Here is a 15164-nt window from a genome sequence, read left to right on the forward strand (position 1 = left end):
GCGTTGCTGAAGCGGGTTCAGAAGTTCTCTAGGACTAAGGAGATTGGGGCTCGTGTTGCTGCTCACATTTTCACCAAAATAGGCTTTGCTATAGCCAGATGAGTGGGGGCGCATATTGTATCTCCACTTTCCACTAATTATTTGTAAAATGTTTGACTTTAATAGCATTTGATTCATAATATAACAATAATAATTTAAAAAAATAGACAACAAAAGATGTCAGTATCACTTTTGCTTCATTGTGGCAAATGGCAATGCCGCCTGCAATCAAATACTCCTTATCTCGTTACAGCAAGGTTATCTGATTTCACACCTCCTTCTATAATACTTGCATCTGAAGTTAACAACCCAAAGGAATTAATTTTCATTAACTCGAAATCAGAATTTAAAAGAAACGAAATTAACCCTTTTCAAACATTAAACAGTACTCTGTATATATGGCTTTCAATTCTGAATAAGGGAGTTATCGGCGAAGCTCAATAGTAGCAGAAGTACAATAAAGTTGCAATGGAATTGTTAAAGAAGTCAAAAAAGAGTGCTAGGGAAAAATGGCAATAGTGATTGGAATTCGGACAGAAGAAAACGATAGTGAAACACCCATAATTGTCATTTGTCAGATGAACGCTCCAAGCCTCCAAGGATCAATTGAAAAGGAGGAGGAGGAAGATCGAAGTTGATGATTTTTAAAATAAAAAAAACCACCGTGCACAACAACTGCGTTGGCGGCACGGCTGTCGCGTACAACCATTGCACCGGCACACGGTAGCCACGAGATCTTGTCCGCCGCGGCCGTATTGCTGGCGCACTGGTTCTGCACGGCAACTATGTCATCGGCACAATTGTTACAATTCCGCTTGCATGGACCCGGTCCACCATTAAGGTTACCATGGACCAGGGTAATTAGGTAATTTGCAGCGCTGAACCGTTTGAAATCACGTGTTCCAAAATAACAGAATGCGCGAAACCCTAAAATTGAAATCTCTCTCCTCCAGCAGCAGCTTCTCTCTCTTACAACAGCTTCTCTCTCCTCCAACAGCTTCTCTCTCTTCGAGCTTCAACAATGGAGGACGATTTAATCGATTTGAATATCGATTTAAATCGCGCAATAGAAGAAAAATTGTATAATTATGACGGTAATATTCGAATCCTAATAACTAACTACGAAGAAAATTATAGTAACTTTCATACTCATTGAGTAATTATTATTATTTTAGAAAACTTTGAGAATCATAGAGAAGTATATGATGTTGAAGATGAAGATGAAGGCACATCTCAGCAAGTTATGGTTGCAAATCAATGTATTGAAGAAGGTATGATATAGTATCTTTTAATATATATATATATAGTAACTGTTATATTGATATAGTTAACATATTATAATTGCAGTAGTGTAACTAACATAGAAAGAGGAATTATATTTAATGCAGAGTAACTATAACATACAAAGAGAAACTATGTTTAATGTAGAGTAACTATCTCATATAGACAGGACTTATAGTAACTGTAGAGTAACTATAAACTATGGAGACTAACTATATAAAATGAAGAGTAACTATCACATATAAAGAAGAACTATATACTGTAGAGTAACTATCACATATAAACAAGAGTTATATTAAGTGTGAGTAACTATAATATATAAACAGTAACTATATAAAATAAAGAGTAACTATCACATATAATGATAACTATATTTAAAATAAAGTAACTATAATTTATGAATGGTAACTATATTAATTATAGAGTAATTTCACATAATGAAATAATATAAATAAGAAATAACTACATTTAATTTATAGTAACTATAACATATAAAGAATAACTGTATTAACTGTAGAGTAACTATAACAATCAATAGATCCTAAGTAAGTATGTTAAATATAGAGTAACTATTACATATAAAGAGTAACTATATGAACTGTAGAGTAACTATAACAATCAATAGATCTTAAGTAACAATGTTAAATATAGAGTAACTATAACATATAAAAAGTAACTATATAAAATGCAGAGTAACTATCACATATAAAGAAGAACTATATACTGTAGAGTAACTATAACTTATAAAAAGGAGTTATAGTAACTATAATATATAAACATTAACTGTATAAAATGAAGAGTAACTATCCCATATAATGATAACTATATTTATAATAAAGTAACTATAATTTATGAAAGGTAACTATATTAATTATAGAGTAACTTCACATAATGAAATAATATAAATAAGAAATAACTACATTTAATTTATAGTAACTATAACATATAAAGAATAACTGTATTAACTGTAGAGTAACTATAACAATCAATAGATCCTAAGTAAGTATGTTAAATATAGAGTAACTATTACATGTAAAGAGTAACTATATGAACTGTAGAGTAACTATAACAATCAATAGATCTTAAGTAACAATGTTAAATATAGAGTAACTATAACATATAAAAAGTAACTATATAAAATGAAGAGTAACTATCACATATAAAGAAGAACTATATACTGTAGAGTAACTATAACATATAAAAAGGAGTTATATTAACTATGAGTAACTATAATATATAAACAGTAACTGTATAAAATGAAGAGTAACTATCCCATATAATGATAACTATATTTATAATAAAGTAACTATAATTTATGAAAGGTAACTATATTAATTATAGAGTAACTTCACATAACGAAATAATCTATATAAGCAATAAACTACATTTAACTTATAGTAACTATAACATATAAAGAATAACTATATTAACTGTAGAGTAACTATAACAATCAATAGATCCTAAGTAACTATGTTAATTATATAGTAACTATAAAATATAACGAGTAACTATATAAATATTAAGAGTAACTATCACATTTAATGATAACTATATTTGTATTTGTACAGGTTCAATAATACATTCAATTGATACAAACCACAACATCTTTGAAAATCCAAATAATGAGCAGGAAGAAAACATTGATAAAGAATTAGATGGCAGTTTAATTGGAGAAGCAAGGAAAACAACCGATGAGATTTATGATCTATATTGCAAACATGCTGCTATTATTGGTTTTAGTGTACGAAAAGGGAAGAATAGATATAAAGAAGGAACCACAATTGTTAATGGAAAATACTTCTATTGCTCTGCTGCTGGAATAAGAGACCCTCCTAAAAACAAAGAACTCAAAAATGAAGATGATCAATCAGATGCAAAAAAGAAAGAAAGGAGAAAGAGGGTTATGATAACAAGAACAAAATGTGAAGCTCAAATATTTGCAAAGAAGAATGAAAATGGAGATTTTGAAATAGAAAAGCATGTAGTGGTACATAATCACCCATTGACAAGAGAAATAAGTAATTATCTCCACCGATCGGAACGACAAATGACAGAACCTAAAAAAGAAGCTATTGAGGCAATGTCAGAATGTGGTCTAAGACCAATGGAGTCTTATAGGTATATGTCAACAGAAACTGGCGGAGACGACTGTGTAGGTCATACGATGATTGATCATCTAAACTACTGCTACAAGTTAAAAATGAAGCAAATTGATGGCAAGGATTCACAAACACTAGTGAACAAACTGTATGACATACAATCAATAGATCCCGAGTTCTTTTTCAGAGTAAGACTCAATGCTGAAGGAAAAGTTGAGTGCCTATTTTGGAGGGATTCTATGATGAGAGAAGATTACAAAATATATGGAGATGTTCTAGTTTTTGATACTACATTCAGAACCAATAAGTACAATCTCATATGTGCTCCATTTGTTGGTATCAATAACCATTGGAAAAACACAATGTTTGCTTGTGCTTTCATTGGGGATGAAACCACATAATCTTTCGTTTGGGTGTTTGAAACTTTTCTGAAGGCTATGGGAGGAAAGCACCCTATATCAATTTTCACTGATCAAGATGCAGCTATTGCTGCTGGAATAGAACAGGTACCTCTTCATATATTATAGTTACTATTTTGACAATATAGTAACTCTTTATAAAATATAGTTACTATTTTAACAATATAGTATCTCTTTATAAAATATAGTTACTATTTTGACAATATAGTAACTCTTAATTCAATATAGTTACTATTCTAAAATTATAGTAACACTTTATAAAGTATAGTTACTATTTTGACAATATAGTAACACTTTATAAAGTATAGTTACTATTTTGAAAATATAGAAACTCTTATTAAAATATAGTTAATATTTTGACAATATAGTAGTTCTTTATAAAGTATAGTAACTCTTTATAAAATATAGTTACTATTTTGTGGAACTATATATATTCATTATTGTTTTTCAGGTTTTTCCTTCTTCAAGACACAGGTTATGCTTGTGGCACTTGAGTAAAAATGCAAACAGTAGGTTTGGTTTATTGAAGTCTGATAAAAACTTCAAAAACGCATTCTACAAGTGTTTAAGTGGGTGTATAACACCAAATGATTTTGAAGAAACTTGGAAATCTATGATCAACACTTTTAAGCTGGAAAAAGATGACTGGTTCAACAGATTGTATGGTCTTAAAGAAAAATGGTGTACAGCTTTAAGTAAAGATTTTTTTTCTGCCGGTATACTTTCTTCACAAAGAAGTGAAAGTACAAACCATGCTGTTGGTTTTAAAGCAAATAAAAGTACAACATTAACAGAGTTCTATAGTATTTTTCAAGCTACAATAAATCGATGGAGAAAAACCGAAGAAAAAGACGACTTTGACTGTACAAGGGGAATACCAACTTCAGAGCTAAGTATGAGTGCTATATTAAAACAGGCAGCAAATGTATACACGATAACACTTTTTCGTGATTTTGAAGAAGAGTTCAAGCTTTCTGTGGCAAGTAGTACAATGTTCAAGGGAAGTGTAGGAAGAACAGTGTTTTTTGAAGTGTGGATAGAAGGAATAACAGGTAAAAAAACTATAAATCTTTATTTATTATTTAGAGTAGATGTTCTTTTGAATAATATTACATTATATGTAAATAATCTAACAGGATCAAGGCAAGAAGTTCAATACAAAATGGAAGATTCAACCGTCACTTGCACATGCAAAAACTTTGAAGAATCTGGATGGTTGTGCTTCCATTGTTTAAGAATATTGCATATACATTCAATCAATACAATTCCAGATCGTTACATAACAACAAGATGGACTAGATATGCAAAGAAACAGATATGGGAAAGGGTTGATACAATAAAAAGGGAGAAAGGTGAAATCAACAATTTTACTGGTTGGAGATTACATATGATCAGAAGGTAATTTTTTCAATATACATTAGTTCATTTTCATATATTTACAATTAGAGTTGATATTTTACTTAACACTTAAACTCTATACCACAGATACTATAACTTAATTTTGAAAGGGCATAAGATAGCAAAGGCCAGAAAATTTATCGAGGAGAAGTTTAAAATGGATAATAAAGCAGTTGATGAAATCATAAAAAAGGAAGAAGAAAGGAAGGCAAAAGAAGAAGCTGCAAAGATAGCAGAACAAGAAAAGGCAAAAGCTGAAGCACAACGAGAAACACAAGACGGGGAATCAACTAATTCTGAAATAACAATTGTGCTTGATCCTGATCGTGCTAATACTAAAGGAAAGAGTAAGAAGAGAATAAAGGGTCAATATGACAATTACAAGCAGCCATCAAAGAAAGGAAAAAAGAAACACAAAGAATTTGGATCCAAGACACCCAATATTCAATTATTTATACCTAAAGAACAACTATTTTAGTGATGTTCTTGTTTTATTATCATATACAGTTACTTCAACATTTTTAAACAAATTTATTGAGTGTTTATACTATAGTTCTCCTTTACAATACATAGTTACTATACATTCAGTATAGTAACTCTTTATAAACACACAATTTTTATTTATAGTAACTCGTTATAAAATAGTTACTATTTTGACAATATAGTATCTCTTAATACAATATAGTTACTATTCTGAAAATATAGTAACTCTTTATCAAATATAGTTACTATTTTGACAATATATTAACTCTTAATAAAATATAGTTACTATTCTGATAATATAGTAACTCTTTATAAAATATACTTACTTTTTTTACAATATAGTAACTTTTTATAAAATATAGTTACTATTTAAAAAATATAGTAACTCTTAGAACAATATAGTTACTATTCTAAAAAAATATAGTAACGTTTTTTATGCAATCAAAATGACTTATAGTAACTATATGCTACTCAAAAATAAAATACCATAAAAAAGAGAGTAATTGTATCTTATTAAAGATAACTATATCTGTAAGATAGTAACTATTTGAATTTATACACAAAATTATTCACTTTTTATATATACCAACTCTTCACATTTAGTGGTCACCCTTCTTTACATATAGTAACTCTATATAAAATATAGTTACTATTTTGATAATATAGTAACTTTCGTTATGCCATCATATGACTTACAAATTTATAAGAGTAACTATATTTGAAGAAAGGTAACTATTTCATTCAAATAGAAACTATATTTAAAATAAGTAAATTGAACAATATCACACAAATACTGCAAAAGTTATAATTACTCTCATATATCAAACAATTAAAAATCATTGAGAGTAACTATATCAAACTTAGAATTCGACTACATACAAACACAAAAAATTATTTGAACAGTAACTATATCAAACTTAGAATTGTACATTCTAAGTAGTAATTCGACTACATACAAACACAAAAAATTAAATTGTTTTTTCAGCAATAATTATTAACCACGTGAAGCACCTCGTCCACGTGCCTTCCCGCGTCTGCCTCCTCGGGTGCGTCTCCCGCCTTTGCCACGTCCTTTCCCTTCAACATTGACATCTGTCTCAGCTTCATCTTCTGTTTCAACATGTTTGGATTTCCTTGCTGAACTATTTCTTGCAACAATTTCAATTTTAGAAGCATCATTCATGTATTTCTGCGTCAACTCTTCCCTTTGTTTAATTAGGGCATCCAAAACATCTTGTTTCCTGTATTTCCTGAATGCAACCATTCGTTTCAGATATTCATCTCTGTAACAATTCAAATCTGACAACACAATGGTGCCACAAATACAAGCTCTGAGAAACTTCCTGAAATCTTCCTGCAAATATTTGAACAGTAACTATTAGAATAAAAACAGTAACTATGATAACAAAACAATAACTATAAAGAATGAAAAGAAAAATATGAATAACATTAATTATTTTTAACACAAAAACTTACATCTGCCAAGGGATCAAAGTCAAAAATCCCAACACCATCTTGTACCGTTTCAACACCATGAAAAACCATCATTAACATCATCAAATAGACACAACAGTCTTTGTCATAAGCACCTCGCTTCCAATTACCACCGACCGGGATAAATTTGAAGCTTTTAATATCTTCATGATGAATGTTATCCATATTTTTCAGTAGTTTTTCCAATGAAGAACACTGTACAAAACATATAGTAGGTATTATCAACATATAGTAACCTTTGAAATCATATAGTAACTATTACCAACATATAGTAAGAATTAAAATCATATAGTAACTATTAAAATCATATAGTAACTATTACCAGTTGGTTAAAAATCATATAGTAACTATTAAAATCATATAGTAACCATTAAAATCATATAGTAACTATTAAAATCATATAGTAACTATTAGAATCATATAGGAACCATTAAAATCATATAGTAACCATTACCAACATATAGTAACCTTTGGAATCATATAGTAACTATTTTATAACGATAGTAACTATTTTAAAAACATAGTTACTGTTTTAAACAAATAGTAACCTTGTCAAAAATATAGTTCCTCTAAAAAAGAAAGACTAATATAAAGGTAACTATAACATTTATAGAGTAACTACAACAACAAAAAAGGTAACTATAAAAAAAACTTACCAAGACAGAATAAGCTTTCTTCCTTTGTTCCATCTCTTTTGGTTCCAGAAGCATATTATCAAAGAAATAGACACTTTTGTCTTTCATACTAATGACAAACAGGTAATAATGCTTCGGGTCTTCAATCAGAACAGGAGCAAAAATCTATATAAAAAAGAAAAACAACAGATTACAACTACAAGAAAGGAGACAAAAAAAAGAAGATAATATGGTTATATAAAGAAAATATAAATCATACCATATTACAATCTTTCAACGATTGAACTCCATTTACATCTTTCACACCATAATTAAGACAAACACACAATTCAGACAAGATTTTTTCATTGCCTGGTTTCTCAATCAAATCAGCAACATATTTCTGCAAATCAATATTAAAAGAAAAATTAAACAAAGGCCAAAAAAATTTAAAATAATTAACATTTTATATTATTAAAAATATAACTTACACAATATGTGCCACCTAAAAACAGCTTCTGAGGAGAACCAGCAGGATTCCTTTCATTTTCATTCAATAAAAAAGCCCAAGCTTCAATATGAATCAAAAGAATATCAAATGTGGAAGGAAGGGTCCACATGTCATCTCTTCCTACCGCAATAAAATGATTGTATTCTATAACTTTATCACTGAAAAACATAAAAAAGAAACAATAAATATGTCAGAAGAATTATAAAGGTTACTATAATAAATAAAAGGTAACAATAGAATATAAAAGGTAAATATAGTAAACAAAAGGATACTATAGTATACAAATAGTAACTATATTATATGAAAGGTTACTATAAAGTTAGGGCAACAACTTCACTTTTAAGAAAGGTAACTATATTATATGAAAGGTAACTATATTATATGAAGGGTTACTATAAATAATAAAAAGTAACTATATTATATGAAAGGTAACTACATTATATGAAAGGTAACTATAATATATGAAAGGTAACTATAATATATGAATGGTAACTATATTATTTGAAAGGTAACTATAAATTATTAAATGAGAAAACTTCTACTTACTCAGTCAAAATACCCTCTCCATCAGTCAGAGCAGCAAAGTCCACAGCTTCTTGAACAAATGCTGGAAGATGCCTCATTAAATCTTCAAATGCTATCATAAACGGAGACATAAACATCACATTTTCCTCTATGCCATAGACACTGACATTCACTCTTGATACAACATGGTTGTTAATGATGCATTTTTGAAATCCAGCCCACACGCGCTCATATTCTTCTATTTCTTCATCATCATCCTCCGTAATTTCTTTATCTTTGCTTTTCAAAGAATCAAGAACTGCATTTATTTGAGTGTCAGGATCAACTTCTCGAATAATTGCTTCGGTAGATGTTGTTGCATCAACAACAGCAGCTGTAACAACTGCAGGCTCAGTTGGAACAACGGCAGAAGGTTGAGGGGCAGCAGTAACAACTGGATTGTTACTTGAACCAAAAATGTCATCCCAACCATTTGGTAGATTCTTCACCAACTGATGAATCTCCACCAACTCATCAACCATCTTTTGATAAGTGGAATTTTCCAAAATATCATCGCCATGGTTCTGCGAAGGCATTGAAGCCTTTAATTTGAACAGCTCTTCAGCATGGATGGCTGAAACTACATCCAGATCTCTCTTCATCAACAACCACTGACCATGAAAATCCTAATAACAAAATACATAAATTTAAATATGGAACATAATATGAAAATTTAACTAAAAATACAAAAAATATTATAAGAAAAGGTATCTATAGTATATAAAGATAACTGTATAAAAGTTAACTATAGTATATGAAAAGTAACTATAGAATATAAAAGATAACTATAGAAAATAAAAGATAAATATAGTAAATAAAAGGTAACTATAGTATATAAAAGATATCTATAGTATACACAAGATAACTATAGTACATAAAACATATAGTAACTATTTATACCATATAGTAACTGTTTAAAACATATAGTTACTATTTGTTAAAACAAAGTAATGGTAACATAGTATGTGAAAGATAACTATAGTACAGAAAAGATAACTATAGAATATAAAAGATAATTATATATACCTACATTTACTAAACCAAAGATAATGATAACAATAGTGTATAAAAGATAACTATAGCATATAAAAAATAACTATACTATATATTGACAAATATATCAATAATAAAATAAACTTACATCAGTGGCTTTAGAGAAAATTTCTTCATCTGTAGGATGAGAATTAGGGATTTCAAACTGAAGAATCCTAGGACGCCGACTTGGAATTCGACGCCCAACATAGGGCTGTTCAGCTCTTCCCCCACTGCTGCCTGCTTCATTTTCTTTCGAAATAGATTTGATTTGGGTCAAATCTATTTGACCATCAACAAAAACAAACTTTTTGGAAATTGGATACTTCCCCTTCTCCAATATACCAGAACCATATAATGCACTCATATTGGCATTTTCAGCATGAATCCGATCGGTTACCATCTTCGATATCCAATGCTGAATAAGAGGTAATTGATCAGGAATACCACTGGAATTCCTAAACTTAATCCTCTGAAAATACACAAGTTGCAAAAACACAACACAGCCTCCAAATGTCTTTTGATCTTTGCCTTTCAATAAACTATTTTTAAATTTCACTGTTTCCTCACATAATACGTCAAGAACGTATTTACACCAATTGTATTTGGAAATCATTTTAGGATCTTCCAAAGCCTTAGCCAATCTCAAATCTACAGTCCTATTGGCTGTTGGAGTAAAAAATGTAGAGAAAGCAACAAAAACAAATAATTGTTTAAACAAATCACCACCATCTGTCAACAATTTAATCTTGTCCTCAAGCAACCTTATAGGAATTTGAGCATTGACCTCTTCAAAACCGAACTCTTTTCTCCACTTGATCTTCAAATCAAAATCAGGATTAGTGGAATTGCGCCCACGTTTAACCCCTTCAACCTCCAGCTCAGAAAGGGGGAGCATAAACAAATCGTACACATCATAATCAGTGATTTCAAATTGCTTGGAATCACTGATTGTAAATAGAGAACTCACACCATCAAAGCACTTGATGCACCAGTACATCATCTGAGTGTTTTTTCGACTTAATTGAAGGCCTAACAATCTCCAAACCCTATCTCTTGAACAGCTGCCTTTTGATCAGGAGAGAAGTCTTTAATTAATTTACACAATGATCCTCCTGAACATTGTGTATCAAAATTAAACCTGAAAAAAATGAATAATGAAAGTAAGTCAGCTTTATATATCATATAGTAACTATTTAGAACACATAGTAACTGTTTAAAACATGTAGTAACTATTAGAAACATATAGTTACTATTTAGAAAATATAGTAACTGTTTAAAACATATAGTAACCTTTCAAATAATATAGTACCTATACTACACATACACATAGAACCTATTTATAACATATAGTAATTATTTAGAAGATATAGTAACTGTTTAAAACATAAAGTAACTATTTAGAACATATAGTAACCTTTGATATAGTCAATATTGTAAACATAGTACACATAGAACCTATTTAGAACATATAGTAACTGTTTAAAACATATAGTAACCTTTGGAGTCATATAGTAACTATTGTAAACATAGTACACATAGAACCTATTTAGAACATATTTCAAAACATATAGTAACTATTTAAAACATATAGTAACCTTTGGAATCATATAGTAACTATTTAAAACATGTAGTAACCTTTGGAATCATATAGTAACTGTTTACAACATATAGTAACCTTTGGAATCATATAGTAACTGTTTACAACATATAGTAACTATTTTAAAAAATATAGTAACTATTTAGAACATAGTAACTATTTTGAACATATAGTAACTATTTAGAACAATTAACTAAATTAAACTAACACTTACACGATAGGCAGGCCATCAGCGCCAACTTCTTTCAAAACTTGTGAATGAAGTTGATGAGATTCAGGCTGTGGAACGTCAACCAGAGAAGAATTTTGTAAAACTAGTTGATTAGGTTGTTCTTCTTCAATTGGTTCTTTTTCAGATACAAGCGCAATTGCTTTTGATTTCGGACTGCCAGCCTTTTTGTTCTTCTTTATAGACACAAATTCCTTAGCAACTGAAACAAAACAGTTATAAAACAAAATATTACTATATAGTAACCATTACAATCACATAGTAACCAATAAAATCATATAGTAACCTTTCAAATAATATAATAAATACATAAACATAGAGTATCCATTTAAATCAGATAGTAACTATTTATTATACATAGTAACTGTTTAATTTTATAATAACATTTAAGAAAGATAGTAACTATTTATAACACATAGTTACTGTTTTAAAGTTATATTTACTTTCTAAAAACGATAGTAACTATTTATAACACATAGTTCCTATTTTAAAGTTTATTTACTTTCTAAAAACACAGTAACTATTTATAACACATATTTACTGTTTTAAAGTTATATTTACTTTCTAAAAAAGATAGTAACTAATTATAACACATAGTTACTATTTTAAAGTTAATTTACTTTCTAAAAAGACAGTAACTATTTTAAAAACATAGTTACTGTTTTAGAAATATAGTAACCTTTTAAAAATATAATTACTCTAAAAAACTACGAACAAACCAGTCACTAATAAAAACACTTAAAAACTTCGTAACATAAAATAAAAAGTAACTATATCTTTGAAACAGTAACTTCAAACAAAAACCACAAACATTTCAATAATTCAAAATCAAACAAAAAATAAGTTCGAATTACTAGAAATTTCTTCAGAAACAGCAAATAAAAGGTAACTATATCTTTAAAACAGTAACTGCATGAAACACTAAACCTAATTTCAGCAAAAACCACAAACATTTCAATAATTCAAAATCAAACAAAAAATAAGTTCGAATTAACAGGAATTTCTTCAGAAACAGCAAATAAAAGGTAACTATATCTTTGAAACAGTAACTGCATAAAACACTAAACCTAATTTCAGCAAAAACCACAAACATTTCAATAATTCAAAATCAAACAAAAAATAAGTTCGAATTACCAGGAATTTCTTCAGAAACAGCATTTGGCCTTCTTCCTCGCCTTCGAGGAGCTTCAACAGCCATTTCAGCGACGGAATTGTCGAATTCAAGTTTCTTCGCTGCCGGTTTCTTCGCTGCCGGATTCTTCGGTGCCGCTTTCTTCACCATTTTTTAGAAAAAAGAAGATCGGAAGAGTAATTTGATGCAAATGGATGAAAATAATCACTGAAATTAAATTTGAAATGGAGAGAGAAATTCAGAGAGAAGTTGGGAAACAGTTTAGAGAGAGAAGTTGAGTGAGAAGTTCAAAAGCCGGGAAAAAGGAAATTAAAAAAAAAACATATATATAATTAGGAAAGCACGTGACAGTTACAAACAACTTCTCGCACGCAACAACGCAAAGACTATAATACCCTGGTCCATAGCATGGACCAGGTTTACTATAGTGTAAATACAATTGTTATACGCGGTGGTTTTATTTTATTTTTATTTTATTTATTTTTTTGCAGAATTTTGTTGTTATAATTATTACTAGTTTTAAGCCCGTGCGATGTACGATTTGGTGGTAATATTTTGTGATTAAAGCTTAAATTCTAATTCGTATGATACAAATAACATAAGTATAAAGTACTATGATAAATATTTTGTTATATCTCTAATATTGTGTGATGTTAAACTCTTTTGATGATGATAAAAATAAGAATATGATGATTAATAAAGATTTAGTCTCATAATAAATGTATCTAAGTACCATCAAAGTCGTAGGTAAGAAGTATCAAACTAAATAGTTTATGAATCTGTCAAAACACATGGATTGCGATTCATTGCATATTGCAATTTTTTTTGTAACACAAGGGAAATAGTATAATGTATTGCTATCTCTAGATTACTTAGGATACATCATAAAACTTTATATTTTGATAATCAAACTTGTAAGAATCATCCATGCATATTTCTCCGGTCCCTCTACTATCATGCATGCCTCGTGGGGATTGTGCCTTTATCTTGCTTTAAAAGAATAGTTACATCCTGAATTACCACCCTTTATACTGAAAACAATATCACCAGTTCTAGCATCTGTATCAAAGAACCCTACATTCTGCTTTAAAACTACCTCTAAATATTTCTTTCTCAATGCTCATGCTTGCCTTTCTCCAGAGTAGATCCAACACACAATTTCTACAATTATTAAAAACAAACAAAATCCATCAAAAATTCGTTTAACTACTAAAACCAATTCACAACCCCACAATAATAGAAAATATTATACCATTAATCATAATTAGTGTCATACAATAAACCGTTACAACCATTAAAAAATTACGAAAGAAAGTAGAAATATGGGAGAACAAATGCAAAACCATTTTATGAACATTAAACTTTAAAACCTACCTGTGAATATGATAAATTGTTACAAGTTTTACAAATTACAACCAATAAAAATAAAATTCAAAAAGTTGAAACATGAAAATACAAATGTGAAACCATTCTTCTAAACTCAAATCCTATGCACTGCATGTTTGCATTTATTCGAGAATATGTATTAGGGGGTGGGAGTGAGATAAATGATTAAATATATACATAGAGAGATTGAGAATGAGACCTAATACATTTGAATTACTCAATCTTTATCTTTTATTTATCTTTATTTTTGTGACTGGACATTTATCTTTTTTAAAAATTGATATTTTATCTTTTTTTATCCTCTTTATAATTAATATTTTTATCTTTTTTAATTAATTTAAAATATAAAAATAATGATATTGTGACTGGGCAATCTTACGTGGCACTCTCAAGGCTCTTGAAAAAACTCCCCTTTATATATACTACTTCCGTTCCTAAAAGTTCTTTACGCTTTCCGTTTTAGTCCGTTCCTGAAAGTTCTTTACACTCCTACTTTATTCCATTTTTACTCTTATTTGGCCCACCATAACTTACCCACTCACAATACTTTAATATTAGTTTCCACCCACTCACATTGTTGGACAATTTATAGCCACTCATTTTCCATTTGTTACCCCACCATCACATGTTCACCAAAATTCCTTAATTACCGTGCAAATAGTAACCGTAAAGATCATTTAGGAACGGAGGTAGTATATACTAGTGTGTGGCCCGGGCGTTGCCCCGGGTTTTTTACTTTTATTCGGATTTATTTGTTGTGAATATGTGCCCATATAGATGTCGTAGTCATATAATTACGGGGGTGATACAAGATTAGCGGTCGATTAGCAAACTTCCTAAGCCAAAACCCAGCATCCAAAAATCAAAACAAAGTCGAATCCTT

At 29.4% G+C, this 15164-nt stretch overlaps 4 protein-coding genes across 4 annotated transcripts; 2 read left to right on the forward strand and 2 right to left on the reverse strand.

Moving 5' to 3' along the window:
• The first annotated feature begins 1060 nt into the window (after positions 1-1060).
• On the forward strand, positions 1061-3820 carry LOC130463455 (protein FAR1-RELATED SEQUENCE 5-like). Its single transcript, XM_056832590.1, has 4 exons — positions 1061-1133; positions 1215-1310; positions 2889-3193; positions 3299-3820. The coding sequence occupies exons 1-4, from the start codon at positions 1061-1063 to the stop codon at positions 3818-3820; spliced, it is 996 nt and encodes a 331-aa protein (XP_056688568.1).
• On the forward strand, positions 3802-5758 carry LOC130463585 (protein FAR1-RELATED SEQUENCE 5-like). Its single transcript, XM_056832755.1, has 4 exons — positions 3802-3925; positions 4290-4890; positions 4975-5236; positions 5324-5758. Exons 1-4 carry the CDS (start codon positions 3857-3859, stop codon positions 5712-5714), a joined length of 1323 nt encoding a protein of 440 aa, XP_056688733.1. The 5' UTR covers positions 3802-3856; the 3' UTR covers positions 5715-5758.
• Positions 5759-6548: 790 nt separating this feature from the next.
• LOC130463456 (uncharacterized) lies at positions 6549-10937 on the reverse strand. The gene is made up of 8 exons (XM_056832591.1): positions 10044-10937; positions 8885-9528; positions 8319-8496; positions 8108-8230; positions 7870-8013; positions 7184-7408; positions 6744-7073; positions 6549-6590 (listed from the first exon to the last, which is right to left on the reverse strand). The coding sequence occupies exons 1-8, from the start codon at positions 10935-10937 to the stop codon at positions 6549-6551; spliced, it is 2580 nt and encodes an 859-aa protein (XP_056688569.1).
• Positions 10938-10966: 29 nt separating this feature from the next.
• On the reverse strand, positions 10967-13233 carry LOC130463457 (uncharacterized). The gene is made up of 3 exons (XM_056832592.1): positions 12898-13233; positions 11749-11965; positions 10967-11075 (listed from the first exon to the last, which is right to left on the reverse strand). Exons 1-3 carry the CDS (start codon positions 13043-13045, stop codon positions 10967-10969), a joined length of 474 nt encoding a protein of 157 aa, XP_056688570.1. The 5' UTR covers positions 13046-13233.
• Positions 13234-15164: the final 1931 nt, after the last annotated feature.

The sequence above is a fragment of the Spinacia oleracea genome, chromosome 6 (genome assembly GCF_020520425.1).
Source record: "Spinacia oleracea cultivar Varoflay chromosome 6, BTI_SOV_V1, whole genome shotgun sequence".
Classification (NCBI taxonomy): domain Eukaryota; kingdom Viridiplantae; phylum Streptophyta; class Magnoliopsida; order Caryophyllales; family Amaranthaceae; genus Spinacia; species Spinacia oleracea.